The sequence below is a fragment of the Vipera ursinii genome (genome assembly GCF_947247035.1).
Source record: "Vipera ursinii genome assembly, chromosome: 7".
Taxonomy (NCBI): Eukaryota; Metazoa; Chordata; class Lepidosauria; order Squamata; family Viperidae; genus Vipera; species Vipera ursinii.
The window spans coordinates 52,829,353-52,852,903 of record NC_139521.1 but is presented as its reverse complement, the minus strand read 5'-3'; the positions used below and the strand labels follow the sequence as shown (position 1 = coordinate 52,852,903).

The window sequence follows — 23,551 nt, the reverse complement described above, 5'->3', positions numbered from 1 at the left end:
CTGAACTAGTTGATTTTCCCTGGGATTTATCCTTCCCATCTCATACTTTTAATATATGCAGTCAAATCAAGAAAAAATGAACGCGCACACTTAAAACCTAAGTCAGGTTTATGAAATCAATCCAAAAAATGTAAATATTAGGTAACTTAGCTCAAATATGATAGATAATCTGCAGAATAAGTAAACGGTAATGCTGTTGAAACTACCTTTATCTGCATCTCTGTTATCTATATTGAACACAGATTACATAACTGAATTCATGTGTCATATTAGCAAGGAAACATGGTTAGGGGTTATGTTTTGTTACACTCTAAACATTTACAAACATGCATACATACAATATATTATGAATTCTACAAACAATAGTAATTTTGTAAGCTATTATGTCTCATAGAAATATCAATTTTACCCTAAATCTATTTATCTGAATTAAGGTAAAGTCAAATCTATTAAATGTAAGAGACCAAAAAGAATTTCCATTTTCCTCTAGAAATAATATTTTTAAAGATCTAAAAATAAAAATATTTTAAAGAGATTATAGCATAAATCGATAGAATGGTTATTGGCAAATTGTGTAATACCAAAAAATCTTTGACAGCACTTAGAAAATCTGCACAATGACAAAATTTCTATCTATGAATTACAGATCCACAGGTATATTATGCCAATGCATTATAACATCCTAGTTTCTTGGGACAAACTTGATGTGAATGAAGGCTAGTATCAGTTAAAGAACTAGCAGCTGTAATTTATATTATTGTATATATAAAAATTAGTCTGGATAGTGGATGCGGTAGTACCTGGAGACAGAAGAATAGAAAAGGAAGAACTGGAGAAAATCACAAAGTACAAAAAGCTGCAAATAGAAGTACTGTAGAATGATCAAAATAGTCAAAAAACAGTATGAATAGTAATAGGTTCCTTGGATGCAAGCCCAAAACACCTGGAGTGCCATTTGAACACCATCAACACTGACAAAATCATCATCAGTCAGTTGAAATCAGTCTACTTGGAACAGCTTACACCCTGAAGATGATATCTTTAACACCATCAAATAAAAACATCTGCCTATCCCAGGACCTTGGGGATGACGTGATAAGGTGGTTAAAAATGCCCAACTGAGTTTAAATATCTGGCTGACTGTACAACTAATTATAATAATTTCTTACATAGAGCCAATTTGGCCTTGTTGTTAAGGCACCAGGCTAGAAACCAAGAAACTGTAAGTTCCAGTCCCACCTTAGACATGAAAGATGGCTGAATGACTTTGGGACAGTCACTCTCTCTCAGCCTAACCCATCTCTCAGGGTTGTTCTTGTGGAGAAAATAGGAGGAATGAGTATTAAAATAAACAACCAAACCCAGTTAGATCCTATTTCCAGACTTCTGTGAGAGTAAGAACATGATGTCTTTGGAAAAAACAAAAACCCTTCAAATGCAATTATGACTCAAGCTTAGAAAAAATCAAGTCTAGGTACTCACTTATTCCTTTCTCTTTCGAAGCAATTTTCTCAATATCCTTTAACTGGAATACATCTTTCTGTTGCCAAACAAATGAGAAGAAAACTGTTTTGTAATATATTCCTACTATAGCAAAGGGCAGAAACATTACTGAACTTTTTAATGGGAGATTTTTATGCTCTCACTAAATGCATTGCAGAAATAAAAGGAACAAAACTATATTAAAAATAATTTAACCAGACTATTAGAATACATTTTCTGATAAGAATTAAAAAGTCATCTAATTACTTGCATTTCTTCAAACTTGCTTCCCCTCCCAAGACACATACTTTTCTCTGCTTCTAAAGTAATTGCATCCTGTTATTTACTGAATACTAGTTACTGTATTTCTTCTTCATAAACATTTTTAGACAGTTATATTAATAACTGCTAATGTGTGTTTTGCATCTGTCCTAGAATTATCCTTTTCAGGTATAAAATTAACGGAACTGCAAAGGAATACCTTTAAAAACCACCCAAAGTAGACAATAATAAGCAAATATTTGTGAAAGTAAGAACATTTAGTTTGGCTCATATTTAAATTTAGAAAGCACTAAATCAAATGAAATTCTTTGTTCAGCCTTCCACAGCCAAAGTTTTATAGACTTCACAATCTTCACATGCAATTCAAAATAAAATACAAAGAAAACATCAAATATATTAAAATACAAGATACGCTTGTTTATAGTACTGAAATATATGATTCAAAGCTGTACACATAAAAATATAAAAATATTCCAGATTAAAAAGATGTTTATTCATGCATGCAGCTTCTTTGCTCCACCATTCATGATGCAAGTAGACTAACGTTAGGACGTCTTTAATAATCATAGGTTCCTGAGCCATCAAAGTCTTTTTACCTCTACTAAAATAGAGTTTTCCTCAAATTAAGATAAAATATATAAAACAGTATATACATCTTTAGAATATTTGGAATGTTTTTCATTAAAAGGTAATTTACAAAGGTCAGTTGTCAGATTGAGAGTGGAATTCAAGAAAAGTTAATTATACCACAGACAACATGTAAAATTTGTATGCTGTTTTTGATGATCATTTTCCCACATGAGTTTACATGATAAATTCCTTAGGCATATACTACTTATACTACAGCCATTATTAGTATATAGCAAGAACCTTTGACCAGTCCTCTTGGCAACTGAGTATTTTCAAATCAGACTGTTTCTTAAAAAAAAATCCAAAGTAATAGAAAGCAACAACAAACATTACTTACTGTTTCAAAAAAGATTTCCATCATCCGAGTTCTCTTCTCTTCAATGCTTAGACCTCTTTTCTTTGACTAAATAGGAAAAGCCATGCTACATGAATAATTGCATTCAAAACCAAAAGCCCCCTGAGCAGGGGGTTGAACTAGATGACCTCCAAGGTCCCTTCCAACTTATTATTATTATTATTATTATTATTATTATTATTATTATTATTAGTCAAAACGACAGACTACATTGAGAGACTGAAAAGTCTCAACTTATCTGATGGGCATCATCTTTGATAGACTTTGTGAGAACTTCCCACACAATTCATTTGCAGAGTTTTACATATAAAAATTATATTAAAAGGATGATATAGCTGATTTCAGCCATAAAAATTAGTTTTATGTATGTTTATCTGTGTAGGTTTTATTACCTATAATTCAGTGTTGTAAATTTTCTTCAATAGAAAATATCAGTATATACAACTACTTCAAAACTATTAAGACTCTCAAATATAAACTTGTTTCTGATGTGTTTGTTTCATTTATCATGTTGAGAATACAAGGAATAATATTGTGTTCACACTGTAGAATCATATATTTATGTTTCATTTATATTATCACATAATTGTATAACGCATCTCACAATAAAAATATAAAATAATTTAACACAAAACAATGTATAATGAAACGTTTAGTTGATTCACAAAATATATTTATAAATTTCAAAATAAATATATAAAATAAACTCGTAAGAACTCCAAAAATGAACAAATTTTTAAAACAAACTACAGGGCTTTTTCAAAGCTGAATGGAAGATTTTCCTCTAATGCCCAAATTACATTTTCTATATAATATTTTAATAACTGTATTCCTGCAGTTTGGGTGACATAAAAGGAAATACATAAACATGACTATTCAATAAGCAAGATGTTTTCCATAAGACTCCCATTTCCTTCATAAGATAATTTGGGAAGTCTGCCTGCAGCTGCAAAATTTTAGAATACTCTCTCTATTGAGATTAAAGGCCTGACTTTACAGGTGCCTAAAACACAACTCTATAACTAAGCATGTGGGCAATTTTTTAACCAAGATTTCCACTACTAATAGCATTTAGAGTGAAATTCAGTTGTGGGATTCAAATATGTGAACAACCGGTTCTCTGTGTGGATGCTGCTTCCGGAAGTCCATTCTGGGTCTGGGCAACAAAAAATTAGCTACTGGTTCTGCCAAAGTGGTGTGAACCGGCTGAATCCCGCCACTGGTGAAATTGTACCATTTGGTAGTTAATTATGATTCTCTTAGCACACATCTAACTACCAAATCAGACAGTTAAGTCATTTCTAAACTCACATTTGAACATTATATATTTTCTTTTTATGACCATGTAATAGTGAAATGCTTTAATTCGGGGTGGAATCAAGGCAACTGAATGGAGCTGAGCATTTACTGGCCGGATGCCCTTCCTATGCTGAGTTCACAGCAGATATTTTCTCTTTGTGTCCTGATAGAAAAACATCTGTCACTGCTTGACCTCTCAACTGTGGGAAGTCAGCCCTCCAGAGAAGGAAATATTAAAAGGGTAGATAAATATATTTCCTCAAAGGATCTTAAAGAGGCAGAAAAGCATGCCCAGTTTTTCTTAATAGCCCCAGGTCTCCGTCCCCCAAGCAGAAATCAGCTCTGTAGGAATGCAGATGGAGGCCCCCAGCTAGAAGATTAAGAAAGACAAAGACACCTAAAATCTACATACCCCATCCAAACTCTAAGACAGGACATAATAGGATTAACCCACAGATGCCAAAGGGCACACACAGACTCCGGTCAGAATACATGAAATAGCCTCAAACAGAAACAGGAAACAACTCCAAACAAAAGGCTCAAGAGGGTATAAAAACCAACTCCCTACATGTGCTCAGTCCTTTTTCCTCTTTTTCCCAGAGCCATCTTCAATAAACTGCAACCTTCTTTCTAAAGCAGTCACCATGTTTATTTCAAGCTTGGACTGAACCACGATAAAGACTTTTCTTTCAACACAACCTTTCAAGTGGGAGGCGAGTCTTCGCCTATAGGTCACCACACCACTCTCATAATCGAACACTATATAGGACTAGAGATTAATTATTTTCTTCAATTATTAGATCTAACCATTTATCTCACGATAATTTTTCGTATTTGTATTTTTTCTTTGAAAAATGTTAGTTTGGGCATGGGTAACCATGATATAGCTTCTGCACTGAATATGAATGTGAACAAATTAGGTTCTGTTGTGATTAAGGGTGAGCCTGTGGGTTCGGCAGTTGGGTCGGACGATTCAGAGGAGGAGGGGGGGGTGTTGGAGAGGTTGCTGAGGGTGTTGGAGAGCTTGCTGATGAGAGCCCTCAGCCAGGCCCCTCCCACCTGGTTACAACGCAGACCCAGCTGTGTGAGCCTGACAGCGTGGATGAAGATGACCCACAGCTGGCCCTGTTCAAGGACGCCCGGCACAGGAGGCAGTCAATCAGGAGTAAACAGAGGAAGGCAATGGGGCACCTCGGAAGGAGGCAGAGAGAAGCCACACCCTGAACTGTTTAAAAGGGGAATGCGTGGGAGGGCTGGTTTGCTGAAGGCAACCGTTTGAATAGCTCCCGTTTCATGGTTCGTGTCTTGTTTTTGCTCTGTTTGCTTTTGTGTCCATAAATTTGGCAGGCTTAGTTCCAGCCTCTTGCCTTCTTGTAAAGGGGTTGTCCCTGCCTTATCTGCAGGGCTGGTAGTAGGTTGGTACAGAACAGGTTCCCTGCAATTCCCTTGTCTTTAAAAAAATCTTAACTTTTCGGCTTCCGCTGGCGGCGCGGCGCTGAAGACAGCCTCCCCTGGCTGCCCGCGGCTCAGCTGTTTGTTTTTTTGCCCGAAACAGCGCCGATCAGCTGTTCGGGCGAAATTGAAGCCCCCTCCTCGGGAGAAGAGGAGGGGGTGAGGCCCCAGGTAGGGGTAGAGTTCTCCGAGGCCGCCTGAGCTTTGAGCTTGGGCGGCTGAAGGATCGAACTCCCCCGAAGCCTGGGTTGCTCCCAGCTGGCCGTCGTCTCTGCTCCGAACTTCCTGGAGCAGAGCCAGGCGTCTGCGAACCAGCCCTGCCTGATGAAAGGACTATGATTTAAAGGAGCAGGCAGAGCGGTACAAGAGGAAAAGGTGAAGAGGACTATTTTATTGTACTCTCTAACTTGTTGGACTTTTTAAACTTTAATTGAAAGTGCGTCATAATTGAGGATTAAAAGATGGCGGCTAAACCTCCCTCTAAAACTCTTCGGAGTGGAGGATCCTCGCCGGTGCAACAATCATCACTACAGGCATTGCACCCTCCTGAAGTGCTGACATCGAAGGATTTGCGAGATGCCTTGGATAAACATGCCCAGGTACTTTTGGAATCAATTAATCAATCAATTGCTGATAAATTTGCACAGATGGAGGAGAAATTGGAGAAATTTGAGGAAAGAATGGAAGAGAGGATGGAACAGAAGTACAGCGTGATGAAGGTAGACATTTTGACTTCAGTGCATAAAGTGGCGGAATGTGTGGAAGATTTAGATGAAAAAGTGGATGATTTGGCTCAAAGGAATGCTATACTAGAAGTAAAAGCACGGGAGAATGAAATTGAAAGAGGCAAGTTGGAAAGGGAGTTAAGCCATGCCCAATATTACCAGATGCAGTTTGCTGTCAGAATTAGAGGCTTAAAAGAGAATGTTAAAGAAGATTTAAAGCAGCTGATCTCTGAGGCTCTCGAAGGGGTATTGAACCAGCCAGCATCTGAAATAAGAGCAGCTATGGATAAAGTGTTTCGGGTGAACTCATGGATTGCCAGACAGAGAAAGTTGCCTAGAGATGTGGTGGTTTATTTTGCAAAAAGAGAAATTAGAGATCAAGTTATACAAGCTGCCTATGATGCTAAGGTTGTGATTGCTGAACAAGAAGTCTTGGTTTTAAAAGAAATTCCTCCAAGGATTTTAAGGGGAAGAAAGGACTATACATTTCTTGTGCAAGAGCTCAAGCAAAGAGATATAAGGTTCAGATGGGAGATTCCAGAGGGGCTGATGGTGATGTATGAAGGTAAAAGGTATAGGCTGACTACTGTGAAACAAGCACGTGATTTCTACAATAATGTCTTAAAAGCAACCCCATTAACGCTCCTGGAAGCTGGAAAGGGATCTGGAGAAGAAGAACAACAAGAGGAGGAAACAGAGGAAAATGGTGCTGGAGGAGATCAAGCTACAATCTCTTTGGATGATCCTAGAGAGCAAAGAGTGACGCGTGCTGCTTTAAAACGAGCAAAGAAAATAAAAGAACAAGATCAGCAAAAGTCTTCAGATTCTTCACATCGCATTCATAGCCAAGCTGTGGGAGGAGCACGGCCTAAAGTAACCAGTCCTATCAAAGCTGTGGTCCAAGAGCTTCTCGAGGATATACATGGCAACTAAATTTTTAACCTGGAATGTTAATGGACTAAACTCACCGCAGAAGAGGAAGAAAGTTTTTCAATATTTAAAACAATTTAAGATAGATGTTATATGCCTGCAAGAAACGCATATTAGAGTTTTGGATCAAAAGTATTTATTGAACTCGAGGCTGGGTACGCAATTTGTTGCTTCTGCAGAGAATAAGAAAAATGGAGTGGTTGTTTATGTTAAAAGTGCCTTAACAGCGGACCTAATTGAAGCAGATAAGCATGGAAGATATGTTATGATCGAGCTGTTGTTTGAAGGTAAAAAGACGCTTTTAGTTGGATTATATGCTCCAAATCAACAACAAGCTGACTTTTTTAGTTTACTTCATACAAAGCTTACCCAGTTGGATTATAAATCCTTTATTTTTATGGGGGACTGGAATGGAGTTATGGATGTACAGTTGGATAAGGCTGGAGCCTTTAAACGCATTCCAAGTCACGCTAGACTGCCTAAATCTTTTTTTGAAATGAAGGATGACCTGGAATTGCGAGATATTTGGCGTGAGAGACATTTGCGGGAGAAGGATTATACATTTTATTCTGATAGACACCAATCTTTTTCGAGGATTGATTTTATTTTGTTGACTAATGATCTTCTTTTGAGAACTAAAAAGGTGAAAATCTGCGCAAGAATTATCTCTGATCACAGTCCAGTGTGGTTGGAGATTGATAAGGAAAGAGGAGATAGACGCTCATGGTGCGTAAATGAGAATTTGTTTAGAAATCAGAGAAATGTGGAAGAATGCAAACAGCGGATGAAGGATTTTTTTGAGATGAATATGAATAAGGGTACCTCTATGGATATGGTTTGGGATGCTAGCAAGGCCTATATGAGAGGGGTGTTGATATATATGAATAATAGACATAGACGTGCAGTGGAAACTAGAAGGAAAGAACTGGAGAATGAAATAAAGGAAAAAGAAAAGGCTTTGATTTTGAACCCAGAGGAGGTGAAGATCAAGGAGGCTATTAGACTGTTACGAGGACAATTTGATAAATTAATGGCTGATCAAGTGGCAACCAATCTGCGGTTTGCTAGGCATAATACTTTTTGCAATGCTAATAAACCAGGCAGATGGTTGGCTTATAGACTGAGGAAAAAACAAAGGGCATCTAATATAGATAAGATTGAGCATAAAGGAAGGGTTGTGTATCAACAGAATCTTATTAAGGATGCCTTTGTGGATTTTTATTCGAAATTATATACTAAAGAGGACATTAATGCAAAAGATATTGATACGTATTTGGAGAAGGCTAGCATCCCGGTTCTTACGCAAGTACAAAAAGAGGGGATTAACCAACTGATTACAGAAGAAGAAATTTTTACAGCTATTAAGGAACTGAAGGTGGATAAAGCACCAGGCACTGATGGCTTGACTGCGGCCTATTATAAAAACTTACAATTAGAGATGATAAAACCGTTAAAGGAACTGTTCCAGACAATCCAGAGGGGGGGAAAGGTGCCCCCGTCTTGGAGAACAGCTTTTATCTCTTTGATTCCGAAGGAAGACCAGGATGCTACTTTAGTTAAAAATTACAGACCGATATCGCTTTTAAATACAGATTATAAGATATTTGCTAAGGTTTTGGCTAATAGACTGATGAGGGTTCTGCAACAGGTGATTCATGGGGACCAAACGGGGTTTATTAGTGGAAGACAAATGAAAACCAATGTGAGACATATAGTTGATGTGTTAGAGTTTTTGGAAAGGCACAACCAGATCTCTGCTGCGCTAATCTTTTTAGATGCTGAAAAGGCTTTTGATCAATTGAACTGGCAATTTTTGTTGAAAGTTTTAGACAAAATGGATTTTGGGGAAAATTTTTTACAACCGATTAGGGCATTATACCAAAAACAAACTGCCCGAATTATAGTTAACAATAGTTTGACAACAGTATGTAATATTGAGAAGGGCACAAGGCAAGGCTGTCCGCTATCGCCCTTGTTATTTATATTAACATTAGAGATACTATTGGTTAAGATTCGGAATTCGGAAAAAATTAAGGGGATACAAGTTGGAGATCAGGATTACAGATTGAGAGCATTTGCAGATGATCTGGTTGTTACAGTGACCCAGCCAGAGAACTCTGTTGTGGACCTGATGGAGATAATAACACAATATGGGAAGGTTTCTGGATTTAAAGTAAATATACAGAAAACTAAAATTTTGGCTAGAAATATGACAGTTTCGCAGAAGGCTCTCCTAGAAGGATTAACTGGATTTGAGATTGTTAAAAGGGTTAAATATTTGGGGGTGATTTTCTCGCCCTCTAATACAAAGCTATATAAAAATAATTATGAAAAGTTATGGGGGAAAATTCAAAAAGAACTGGAGAGTTGGGAAAAATTGCAATTGTCTTTGTTGGGACGGATTGCAGCAGTGAAAATGAATGTCCTGCCCAAATTTTTATTCTTATTTCAAATGATACCGATTCTTAAGAAAGACTCTAACTTGGAGGAATGGCAGCGTGGTATCAATAAATTTGTGTGGGCAGGGAAAAAGCCACGAGTTAAATTTAAGATTATGCAGGATACTCGTGAGAGAGGTGGCCTTAAAATGCCTAATTTTAAATTATATTATGAAGCTGCTGCACTAGTAGGAATAAGTGATTGGATTAATTTGACACAATCGAGGTTATTAAATCTTGAGGGCCATGATCTGTTGTTTGGCTGGCATGCATATTTGCTGTATGATAAGAAGGTAGATACTGTGTTTAGGATGCATATTTTAAGACAGGCATTGCTGAGAGTTTGGAAGAAGTATAGACATAAGTTAAGCAGCAAGATACCATTGTGGGCAATCCCAAAACACGCAATAGAAAATATACATGCTGGTTTCAAACATGATGAGACTACTTACAAGGAAATTTTAAGTTTGGAAAGAAATATTTGGTGCTTGAAATCATATAGTTTCTTGCGAGAAGAGAAGGTTGTTCAGACTTGGTTTCAATATATTCAGTTACAGGCCAGGTGGAAAGAAGATCAAAAAAATGGATTTGCAACGACTGATGAAAATTTGATAAAGCAAATTAGAAATCAAGGACCAGCACATATTAAACGGATATATCTTGCATTGATAGAGATTGATTCAGAAACAGAGCTTGTTAAGGATTGTATGATAAAATGGGCCCAAAACATTCAGGAAGTTATTACAATGGACACGTGGGAAAAGATCTGGGTGAGGAATGTAAAATTCACTCAAGCTCAAAGTTTAAGAGAGAACTTTTACAAAATGTTTTATAGATGGCATCTAGATCCTAAAAAGCTTGCAAGTATGTATCCGAATTATCAGCCTAAATGTTGGAGGTGTGGTGATGAAGAGGCAACATATTTTCACATATGGTGGACATGTAAAAAGGTCAAGGCTTTTTGGATAAAAGTCTGGTGGAATATGCAGAAGATTTTTAAACGGAGGATAAAGTTTTGTCCGCAATTTTTTTTGTTGGGAATAATTGTTGACGCTACAGTTGTGGACTCTAAGTTGATGTTGAATTTAGTTACGGCAGCAAGACTTTTGATAGGTCAATATTGGAAGAAAGAGGAACTGCCGACTATACAAGAGTGGATTTTAAAGGTTTCCGACTTGGCAGAGATGGCGAAGATTTCGGCCTATTTGAAAGATTACTCGCAAGAACATTATATTATGGAATGGAGAAAATGGATTGAGTTTATCCAGAATAAGTATAGGGTCAAGAAGTTTTATCTAGCATTTGAATAAGTCTTCTTTCGTTTTCTTTTTTCTTTTTTTTATTTTGTCTTCTATATATATTTAATAATGCTAAGTTTTGTTTGATCCTATATAAGTTAGAGAGTGATGGATTTTAGAATTTATAGTTGTTAGTATATGGTTGTTTATGATTGCCTTTTTATATATATATACCTTGTATTTAGCTCTGGGAAGTCCGGGGGGGGAGGGGGGTTAGGGGGAGGTGGGGGGGAGGAGGGAGGGGGGGAGGGGGGGGAAGGGGGGAGGTAGGGAGGGGAGGAGGGAGGGGGAAGGGGGTTTTTTAAAGGAAAACTGTATTTTTAAAACTTTTCAATAAAAAAAAAAAATCTTAACTTTTCCACTATTTAGAGCAGCCTCCTTTTTGCTTGTGTATTTATGAATATTTTACCATGTAATGTTTTTGGACTTAAAACCCCCATGATACCTGTTCCAGTCCATGTGAAAATAAAAATTTAGCAAATATAGTATGGCAATACCTTTTTAGGACCAACCAAGAGTGTCAAGTTGCCAACTTCTAGCAAACTATTGCACAAATCCATATACTGGCTATGTATTATAGTACTAGTCTGTTTTTATACCTGCTTGTTTATACAGCTTATCTGTCTGAGAATTTAGTGCAGAGAAACTGTACTAAAAACAGTCCAAAGCCACTATGAAAGAAATAGTGCCCAATATGCATATTATAGTACTGTTATGCAATGACAGCTAAGAGCCGTTTTGGCACAGTAGTTAGAAAGCAATATTGCAGGCTGCCAGCAGTTCAATTCTCACTGGCTCAAGGTTGACTCAGGCTTCCATCCTTCTGGGGTGGGTAAAATGAGGACCCAGATTCTTGGGGGCAACATGCTGACTTAGGGAGGGCTGTAAAGCCCTGTGAAGCAGTATATAAGTCTAAGCGCTATTGTTATGATAAAACAACCCATTTCTTTCTAGTTATCAGCCTTTTTAGCAATAAAGTTACACATACCAAAGTTGTGAGTAGATACAATATTAATTACTGAAGTTACTATTATCTTTCCTTGGCAATGCTTTTATTTACATACTCTTTAACCTATTATAATCAATTAAACAGTGTGGACAGCACACTGGTGTTAAGTTTCAAAAACCGAATAGCAAAACATTGATTAAACTTTCAACAACAGGTTTTAAGACAAGTAGATGTAAATGACTTGCTTAAAATAATGTGTTTCACCACCTTCACTTAACTGGCTGCGGTCCAAGTTATTTCCTCCAGTTATATGCACTATGAGGTATAAGTTGAGTTTTTATGGTGGGGTGTATAAAAATATCTTTTCTCTATGTATTTCTCTTCCTTGGTTACATGCATTACTGTGCAGTAAACAGAATTGTAAAAGGAATAATATATAAACACAATTAAAATGTACTCTGCACAAGATTAGTATAACTTGAGCTCTCTGGCCCAGGCTGAGAATTTTAACTGGGGTTTTATTTTCAGGGATAATTTAATCTTTTTAATTGTCTTTTAACTTTTGTATTTTGTATTGGTGTGATTTTAAAATGCCCTGTAAACCGCCCTGAGTTCTTCGGGAAAGGGCGGTATATACCGGTAAATCTAATAAAATTAAATTAAATTAAAACTTAGGAATTTTTTAAAAAGGGATTTTTTTTCAATTTCCAGGATTAATATCCCACTCACTTTCACAAAAGAGAGATCTTTAAACAGCTGTTATTCATTATACTGTAAAGACAATTCCTGGACAAATAATGAAGGAAAGGAATGACCACTACCATTATGGATTTCTCAAATATTGATGGCTAACCCTGCAAAACCCAGAAGCAGAGGCACAAATCCAGCAAAAATGAGTTTAAAAAGCAGAGATTTATTCTAAGCAATTTGCATATCCCACACAGCAATATCCCTACACTTTGGGATTGATGTTATGCATTCAGTCATGTCCAACTCTTGGTGATTCTGTGGGCCAGGTCTCTCCACATTTTTCAATATTGCACAACTTAACTACTACTACTACTACTACTACTAAATTATTACTACCCCTACATGTTGAGATTATTAGATATAGTAATGAAAGTGTTCAGAACAAGTATGGATTGTGTGCACAGGTAGTCGACTTATAACTATTCATTTACTGACTGTTCAAAATTACATCACTGAAAGAAGTGACTTATGACCATTTTTCACTCTTACAACCTTTGCAGCATCCCCATGGTTACATGATCAAAATTCAGACAGTTGGCAATTGATTCATATTGCCCCTAAGGACATTCTGGCTGTAGTGGTCTGGGATCATGTGATCCCCTTTTGCAATCTTTTGACAAGAAAAGTCTATGGGGGACTTCCAGTTTGCGTGTGCGGTGCTTCCGGTCGTGCAGGAACACCCTGCTTCCTGCCGTCCATTTCTTTATTTTTTGGAGGACCCTGAAAAGGGTCAAAAATTGCCCTGGAGGGACGATTACCAAGAGGAGGACTTTCCTGCAATCGCGGAAGGGCGGCAGCCCTTCGCTGGAATCCAGAATCATCTCCTTTGGCCCGAAGAAGAGACCGGCCATAAAGATGGCCGATCATTAAGCCACTCCCTGCCGAAAGCCAAAGCACTACCTAGCACTAAGAAGCAATCTGGAGGATCTGAGTGAGCTTTTAACTTTCTTATTCCCTAACCATCTTCCTGTGGGACTTTCCTGAAAATCTTTTCCCCCCATTTTTTGAGAAAACAGCGAATATCTACTTTGGGAACAAAGCTTAAAGCCTCAAAGCTATAAAATAACTTTAATTAATTCAGCAAAAAAATTAAGTAATTTCATCCGTATTTACCGTATTTTCTGGCGTATAAGATGACTTTTTAACCCATGAAAATCTTCTCAAAAGTTGGGGGGTCGTCTTATACGCCGGGTCGTCTTATACGCCGGAAAAAAAAAACATAAATCAGTCGAGTGTCCCCATTCTTGCAAAGCCGGGCCGCCCCGCGCAACTGAGCTATCTCCGGCGCGGCTCCGGGACATGGCTGAGCGGGAGCGTCGGGCGGCTCTCCCCATGCAAAGGCGGCGCTGCCCGTCGGCTCTTGGCCCGAGGGGAGGGCCTCGCGCCTGCCGTACTCACCTGTCACCATCACTGCTCTCCCCCCCCAGGGGATGCGCTTCCACCAGGCGGTGCTGGCTGAGACGAGCCAGCAGGCAGCCGCCGTGAGCGCGGCGCTGAGGGGCAGCGGCAGGACGGCCTGGCCCAGCGCCTGCAGCCCCACGCGCAGCAGCAGCCGGCAGCTCAGCAACAGGTCCGAGCGCAGGAGCCGCACCGCCAGGCTGCCCAGGAAAAGCAGCCACACCGAGAGGCTGCACGCCCAGTCCAGCTCCATGAGGGGCAGGGCGGGAAGCCGGCCGGGAAGAGGGACCGGGAGCCCGGGCCGAGCGCGCCTCGGCTGACAGTGAGAGGGAAGCGGCACATGAGTTGTAAAAAAGAGGTGGCAGGCGGAGCTGCCCCGCCCTGCGCCCAATGGGAGAAGTTCAAGGCCTGGGGGGGAAGCAGGAGGGGCGCCGGCCATGGCGGGGTGGCGGTTGCCCTCCGGCGCTGCCTGCCGCTCGGGAAACGCTGCGCCTCGGGGGCCGGCAGAAGTGCAGGAGCAGCGAGAGGGCCGGCGGGGCCAGTCGGGCCTTCGCCTCCTCTGCGACGGACAGGGAGGGCAGGGCCCTCCGCTCTCGCCTTTGTGGGTCTTGTATACGCAGGTGCAATTGGCAAAAGTTGCCCCCTCGCCGCCCCCCACAAGGCCTAAGAGCCCTCAGGTGAAACAGCCCCTTTTGCGCGTCCCCCGCGCCCTCCCCTGAGAAGAGCCTCCTGGGCTGAGAGGCGTCCTCCCGGCCAGAGCTCGAAGGCAAGAGCCTCCCCAGCAGCCCCTCTTCCCCATAGGGGCCCAAGAGCCGCCTTCCGTGGGGTGGAGCTGGACCCCAGGCGCTGGTGGGGTGGTTGCACCGTCCCCCCACAGGACGCCTCCCCTGCATCCCCCCTGGGGAGGGAGCACCTGCCCGCCGCCAGGCCATTCTAAGTTCCAGGAACTTCCGGGGACTTCTGGTGCCCCTCTCGCCCGCAGACCAAGCACCGGCCCTCGCCAGCCGGCCTCGGCATGGCCGCCCCAAGCCCGCCTCTCCAGAGCGTCTTCCGAGCCCACCTGGCTGACCGCCTCCTGGGCGGGGCTTGGCTCCAGACGCGTGGCTGCTCCGTCTGCAAATGTGCTCTCAAATGGGTGGGTGGAAGGAAAAGCCCCTTTGGGCTTCAAAAGGGAGGCTTTGCACCATCTGCATCAGACGGGGCTGAATCGGGCTTGTGTCGGACACTTGGCAACTGGCATGTAAGTATTTTCTGGCATATAAGACGAAAAACCTTGAAAATCTTCTTAAAAGTCGGGGGTCGTCTTATACGCCAGGTCGTCTTATACGCCAGAAAATATGGTACTAAAAAGCTTCTATTTGTTGCTGAAAATCCACTACCCTATCTTTTCTCTAAGCTGTGAATTAAGGAAAAAAATTGGACTAATCCTACAAAAGTTCTATATTAATTTGGAAAAAGAAAAGAAAATTCCTATATTGCATGTTATATGTTACTGATGACATCTTGTGGCGAAACCTGGTACAGCAAGTAAATTTCCTTTTGTTGTTGTGAGAGCTCACTGAATAATACAGCTGTCCTTGACACTAAGATAAGGGTGGGAACACCTGGCACTGAATACAACTCTTCAGGAGGTGGAAAATCTTTGACTATTATTAAAACAGCCTCCATGGAAGATTTAACTGCAAACAACAACAAAATGGATGAATACATCCCACCACTTGATTATAAACTGATACTGGACAAGATTTTGGCAATGACAGAGCAAATTAAAGCCAAACTGCAAGAAAAATCTGACAACCTAAAGCCACCAAATCAAATTTTGACTTTAAATGAGGAAAAAATAACCCCAAATCAAATAGAAGTGTAAACTAACACTAAAATAGGAATTTCAAAGAACAACAAAAGCAACCTACAGAAGACCTTAAAGTCCAAACTTTAATGGCAACTACAAAACCTACAACCCAAAAAGCAGCAGCTCCTGAAGAAAACAATACCAAGAGTGAAGACACCAAAGGCCTTCAAATACAATATATTGAGAATTCAATTAATCAATGACAATCATAATACCAGCTACTAAAGGTAAAGGTTCCCCCGCACATGCGTGCTAGTCGTTTTCGACTCTAGGGGCCGGTGCTCATCTCCGTTTCAAAGTCGAAGAGCCAGCGTTTGTCCGAGGACGTCTCCGTGGTCATGTGGTCAGCATGACTAGACGCCAAAGGCGCACGGAACGCTGTTACCTTCCCACCGTAGTGGTCCCTATTTTTGTACTTGCATTTTATGTGCTTTCGAACTGCTAGGTTGGCAGAAGCTGGGACGAGTAACAGGCGCTCACTCTGTTACGCGGCACTCGGGATTTGACCCGCCAAACTGCCAACCTTCTGATTGACAAGCTCAGCGCCCTAACCCACTGAGCCACCGCGTCCCTTTAATACCAGCTACTACTTTCTACCTAACCCAGACAGAATTGGAAGAACAAAAAGATTTGACTGATTTAATGACAACGATATTATTTCAACCATCAAAAACTGAATTATCAAAGCAAAAATACCATGGTTAAAGGGAACATCTTCCTTGCAAAACTGACATTTGGATACGCTCCCTGGATTCAAATAAAGGGTATAGGAAGAAAGGAAGATACATTTGAGATTTTAACAATGCCAAGAGGGAGGCATGATTGGCATAAAAGGAAGGCAAGAGTTAGATTTAAAAAAAAACCTGAACTTGTTTCTCTTTTGGGATTCCTAAAGATATACTATAAAACTATCTCTTTTATGGATTAAGGGTAATCCCTAAAAAATAACTGATTTTACATTTAGCTTTTAGATTGGTAAAGGAAAACAAATGTAAGCTTTTAGAATATAACTCTAAACTATATTTTAGAACTTGGAATGACATATCAAAAGATAGTACTTTAATAATTGATGACTGATAATTGATAATTACTTTTGAACCATAGTATAGAACCTAAATTTTATATATAAAAGATAGTATTTTAATAATTGTTGAATGGTTAAGGCAAAAAACATATTTCTAATAACTGATTTCTTAAGATGAAAATTAGACTTTAATGGTAAAAAACTTAAGAATGCTTTGTAATGAACAATATGTTTTGTAGACAAAAGAATTATTCTTTAATGAAATCCAAAAATTAAGCTTTTTCTTATATACTATAGGCCACTCTAGAATATCCTATTGCAATTAGATAAAATTTAAAAACAGGATATTGATATGTATTTCTGAAAACATATTTTAAGTTTTGTTGATTGACTAGGTTACAATTAAAAATGTACTAACTTGTTTATTTTGACTGTAATAACTAAGGGAAGTAGAGAGGGCATCTCTGTTGATGTAACCTGAACTATTTACAACTGGTGATTTCTTATTTTAACTACCCAACCACCATATTGTTTCACAAATACTTGTATATGTAAATATTAAAAAAATCAATAAAACGTCTAAAAAAAGTCTATGGGGAAGCCAGATTCACTTAACAACCCTGTTACTAACTTAACAACTAAGATTCACTTAAAAATTGTGACAAGAAAGGTTGTAAAATGAGACAAAGCTCACTTAACAAATGTCTCACTTCACAACATATATATTTTTTAATCCCATTTATATTCCGCCCTTCTCCGAAGACTCAGGGCAGCTTACAATCTAAGCACAAATCAATGTGCTTAGCAATAGCCTTCATTCTATGTATATGCCTGCTTATTAGGGCTTTCGCCCCCCCCCCCCCCAGCAGCATTATTACGAAGTCAGCTTATTGCCCCCAACAATCTGGGTCCTCATTTTACCTACCTCGGAAGGATGGAAGGCTGAGTCAACCTTGAGCCTGGTGGGATGCGAACCTGCACTAATTGCAGGCAGCTGGTATTATTTAAGGAGGCATTAGCCCACTGCTCCACCAAGGCTCAATTGTGGTCATAAGTTGAGGACTATCTGTATTTAATAGTATAATTAACCAGTGGAACAACCTGCTTCCAGAAGCTGTGAATGCTCCAACACTGGAAGTTTTTAAGAGACTGGACAGCCATTTGTCTGAAATGGTATAGGGTTTCCTGCCTGAGCAGGGGGTTGGACTAGATGACCTCCAAGGTTCCTTCAAACTTTACTATTATGATTATGATTAAATTACTAAACATATACCGGTCTGAAGGTGGAGAAATATGGTACCTCATTCACCATCCTCTCCCTAAAATATGCTTGGCTTCTGGTTCTGTGTGAGCAAGGGAGGGCTGGAAACACACATAACTGAAAGGGGAGACTGGTCAATCTCACTCAGTGATTCTGTAACGATTCTGTCTCAAACTCACCTCACAGGGTTGTTACAAAGATCAAATGCAAGACGGAAGGTGTAAAATGTAGAGCTTTGTTTTGATCTGGTCGATTTAGTTATACGGGGTGACGGTAATTACTTAAGACAGAGGTAAGAAACGATGGTCCCTTTATGACTTATGGACTTCAACTCCCAGAATTCCTGAGCCAACACGTTGAAGTCCACAACTCATAAAAGGGCCATCGTTCTCGCCCCACATTTTTAAGAGATGAAGCTTTCTGTCAGTGCCCAATTCCTTGAGGGAAAGCCTTATGGAGTTCAAAGACATATACTTCTAGGCGAGGGGGTGGTCTGTGACACCCCCAAGCAGGCTGGCCACAGCTAACCCTCCGTCAGCGACTTGCTGGCTGAAGATAACGGGGTTACGCTGATAATTGAAACCTAATTTCTTACAAGCCCGACTAACCTCGAGGAAAAGAGGTTAATTACATCAGCTTCTTCCACTCCACTTCCCCCTTTCCCCAGGCACCTCAACGGGTGTTGGGCATGATGGGAGCTGTAGTTCAACGTATCTACAGGAGACCAGGAGTTCAGGGGGAAATACATATTCCACTCGATCGTAGCCTTATAGCCCGCTTTCGGATCGGGAAGTGCCCGGGAAAAGAATGACTTAGAAACTCGCAAGCCCGGCGGACGCGGGCCAGCTTACCATCTCCTATCCAGGTCCTCCTCCAAACGGCGGGAACGGGATTTGCGCGGGAAAAGCAGCGGGAAGCCGTCCCGCCCCTTTGACGAGAAAGGGCCACCTGATGGCGCTCAGCTGCATTTGCGACTCCGCAGCGGATATAGGCGGCCCCGCCCTTTCTCTCACTTTTTCTTTTTTTTTGCGGTGTTCCATGGAGCTAGAAAAAAGAAAACAGGGCAGAAAATGTGCACGCGTACACGGGTGCTCTCTCTCATGCTCCGTAAGAATGCGGCTGTTTTCTCCTTTTCCCCATTAAGGCATATCATTGTAATACTTCTCAATGCTCTGCCCAAGTGTTCTAATACGTAACAGTATTATTATCTTTATGTATTTAATTTCTTACCTGGAGTAGCGTACGGAGGATACTGTTTTTGGAATATTAGTGCATGGTTTACGTATTTACGTAATTTCTGTTCCTACAAATCAAAATATTTTCCCCCGAAATACGGACAGGAATATTAAAACTAAAATCAGAAATTATGTTTCTCTTTCGTACTACTTTTACTTTCAGGCGTTCCTAATCAGTTTGTTAAAAATATAGAACTGAAGAAAGTCCGAATATTAAACAAGATAAAAAGTTATCTAAACTATGGAAGGGAAAATTTCAGAATGATAGTTACACTTATTAAGAGTGATCACTCTAACCATGTGGATTTCCCTATCTCTGGTGTTGGCAATTAGATAGCATGCTTTGTTACCCATTTCTAACAATTATTTGAAATAACACCTGCTTTGAAAAATGCTAATTCTTCACTTAGCACCATCGCTGTTTTGCTTTGTAAAAACACTATAATTTAGAGATTCTTCTGAGGCGTTTCACAATCTTGGTTTCACCACCGTGAATACTTGGTGTCATCCTTAAAATTGGCCAATTCATTCTTATCCTCAGTTCAGGTTCATTTATGAACAAGCTTAAAAGCTGAGTCCAAACTAATCCTTGATGGTCTCTATTTCTTATAATTGTTCATTTACTTCTATTCTTTGGGGTGAGGTAGGTAATTAAGCAGTTCCATGAACTCTACATTTTTTGAAGAAAAATTAATGAACAATTTTAGTAAAAGCTCCAAGAGAAGAAAACTTTGTAAAAAGTGTTTTGAAAAACCAAGTATACAATATAATATTTACAGGTTCACCTCCATCCACTCACTTATTGACACATTTTTTATATTCTTCTATTACTGTGGTGGGTTAAATAACCCTACATGTGCTTATTGTTGCATTACAATCTAGAAATATTATTAGAAAATTGCAGTGCTTTTTTTGTAAAAAAAAAAAAAGTGCTGGAACTCACTCACATCATACAACCCACCTTGCCTACTCTACAAAAAAAAGGTGCCAGAACTCCATTCTGGGCGTTCTATGACAAAAAAAGCCCTGGAAAATTGTTTAAGATGAAGGATGTAACTTCTTCCTAGTTGATAGACTGGCAAATCAGGACAGCAGCGTACATTACAGATCACTTAACTGATTCTTGCTCAGTTTTTGATATAGAGGTAACTTAAACCTACAGTGTATTGTAGAAACTCCTTTTTTGTGACCTTGTAGTCCTTATTTGGGGTAGAGTTGGGGCGACAAGATGAAGCTGAGCATTTACTGGCCAGATGCCCATTCTGATGCCTATGGAGTTTGCAGCAGATTTTTCTTTCTTTGCGTCCTAGGAGAGAAACATCTGCTGTTACCTAGGATTGAATTCTCAACCTTCTGAATGGGAGGCAAGCATCTTCACCAATAGGCCACCATGCTGTTTTACAGAGAAGATCAGGGGACTGGAGGCTAAAACATATAAGGAACGGTTGCTGGAATTGGGTATGTCTAGTCTGAAGGACGAGGGGTTGCACAATAGCAGCATTCCAATATTTCAGAGGCTGCCACAAAGAAGAGGGAGTCAAGCTATTCTCCAAAGCACCTGAAGGCAGGACAAGAAGCAACGTATGGAAACTAACCAGAGAGAAGCAACCTAGAACTAAGGACAGATTTTCTGACAGTTAGAACAATTAATCACTGGAACAACCTGCCTCCAGAAGCTGTGAATGCTCCAACATTGGAAGTTTTTAAGAAGAGACTGGATAGACATTTGTCTGAAATGGTATAGGGTTTCCTGCCTGAGCAGGGGGCTGGACTAGATCAGGGCTTTTCAAACAGTGGTACGGGTAGCACCTGTGGTACATTGGCACCTGGCAGGTGATACGCAACCATCCTAGAAAAGTGGTGGGGGAGGGGAATGAGCTGAACCAGTGGCAGCACCGCACAAGCCTGAGTGAGAGATGGCTGGAGCTACAGGCTGTCAGGGCTCAGCAAAAGTGCCAGGATCAGTGCTTCTTCGGGGCTATCAGGGCTCAGTGGAAGCGCCAGGATAAGCGCCAGGCTCCAGTTGGAGCTCAGCACTGATCCTGGCACTTCTGAGCCCAGAAGAAGCGCCGACCAGCTGGAATGTTGCAGCATTTCCAGGATCTTGTGATTTACATTCAAATGTTTGACAGCTGATTCATATTTATGATGGTCACAGTGTCCCAGGCTCATGTGAAGTGACCAAAACCTGCTGCAACACCCAGAAGACAGGGAATAAAAACTAAACACCCCCCCCCGTCACACGCCCCACCCCCACTACCAATCCTCAACAGAAATGCTCACAACAGTGAAAACCTCGGACAGGAGGAACAGCGCCGCCAGGCGGGCAGGCAGGTGTCTTGCTTGGCTGTGGCTTGGGGGGCACTTTTTTTCAGTACCATTGTAACTTTGAACAATCATTAAGCGAACTGTTGTAAGTCGAGGACTACCTCTACTTCATCACTTTTTTCCTTTTTTTGGTCCTCAAGTTTTTGACACCTTCCTAGGCAACTGGTGGTACCCAGATGTTGCCTTATCCTAAAAGTGGTACAGTGGGTGAAAAGGTTGAAAAGCCCTGGACTAGATGACCTCCAAGGTCCCTCCCAACTTATTATCATTAGTGTATTATAGAGCTCTAATAAAATAAACACACACACACAATAATAATAATAAACAGGATTTACTAGACTATTTGAATACATTCAATTAAAGGAAGCATACTTTATTGAACAGTTTGTTTAACAATTCCTACCATCAGCAAATTCCTCCAAGTGGCTAACCTAAGTCTACTTATCTGTAAACTCATTGGTTCTGTCTTTCAGAGTAAGAGAGAACAGGTCCAGTCTCTATTTTATACTTGAAAACCATTAACACATCTTTTTACCTTCCTAGGCTAAACTTACTCAGTGCTAGACCTCTGCTGAGCTTGGTTTTCTCCCTGACAAGCCAACCATGCCCCTTAGATACTGGAATCTCTGAGCAAAACACTAAGGCGAAAATCTGCTGAAAACAGCAGTGGTGTCTCTTGTTAATTCAGTGGCCATCCATCGATCCCAGCATCTTGTTTGAGAGCCACAACTCTAGGTGAAGCTTCCTTCATTTTGTTTATATATGCATAAACCTCCTTCATACATGTATTATATAATTCTTCTGTAGCTACAGGATGTTCTTAGAGAAGACAAAAGTTTATAAAGCAACTAGTTTATACAGGTTGCATCATCTTTTTCTGCATACCTTATTAGGAACAAAGAGTGTTTGATTTAGGAAAAGGCCTTGCCATTGATTGTACATAGTTATACTGGTTTTCTCTTAGGACAAACAGAACTTGTTTCTTATTATTGTATGTTGCTTAATTCTTATTCCCTTCCTTGCCAGTACTTTGTTTTGTGTAACTTTGCTGTTATAATGGCTTCTACCTAATTCTATTGTGCATTCAAAATATTGCTTTGGTTAAGTCTGCTAATATTTACTGATTTCAGGGTCCAGCACCTTTTCTTGTTTGACAATGTTCTTTTTAGATTGAAATTCCCAGAACTGATCAGGGCAAAGTGGGACAATTATTTCCTGTGGCCTGCACTTTATGCTCCTTTATATATCCCAAAGTTGCATTTGATTTTTTTTCAGTAGCCACCACACGATTGGCTCCTCTTCAGCTTATGATGCATTAAAGCACACACATCTTTTTCACATATGCAGCCATCAAGTCAGATCTGTTATCTTGTGCTTTTCATTTTTTTAATTCCGATAGTTTACATTTCACCCAATACATTTCCGCTCACATTCAAGTCTGTCTAAATCTATTTAAATATTCTTTTCCTTATAAAGTATTAACCGTTCCTCATTTTTCTGCCTCCTTCAATTTAATAATTATCTCCTCTTTAACATCATTAACAAAATATTGAATAACATACAAAATGTTCAATAACACAGAAGTCAGAACAGTCCTTTGGCACTCCAATACAGATAGTCCTTGGGTTATGACCACAATTGAGCCCAACATTTATGTTGCTAAGTGAAACATTTGTTAAGTGAGTGTTTCCCCATTTTATGACCTTGTAAGAAGTGAATCATTGAGTTAGTAATACAGTTGTTAAGTGAATCTGGCTTCCCCATTGATTTTGCTTGTCAGAAGGTTAAAAAACTGTTCACATGACCCCAGGACACTGCAATTGTCATAAATCTGTACCAATTGATAAGCCTCTGAATTTTGAT

General features: G+C 40.0%; 1 protein-coding gene across 1 annotated transcript in view; it reads right to left on the bottom strand.

Moving 5' to 3' along the window:
* The window catches only part of MND1 (meiotic nuclear divisions 1), a 61,718-nt gene extending 42,135 nt beyond the window's left edge, over positions 1–19,583 (bottom strand). Inside the window, exons 1-3 of the mRNA XM_083367980.1 lie at positions 18,977–19,583; positions 2,732–2,797; positions 1,483–1,540 (exon numbers count right to left, since the gene is read on the bottom strand). Coding sequence (XP_083224106.1) covers positions 1,483–1,540; positions 2,732–2,797; positions 18,977–18,979 — 127 coding nt within the window. The 5' untranslated portion in view covers positions 18,980–19,583. The remainder of the gene's footprint in view (positions 1–1,482; positions 1,541–2,731; positions 2,798–18,976) is intronic.
* Positions 19,584–23,551: the final 3,968 nt, after the last annotated feature.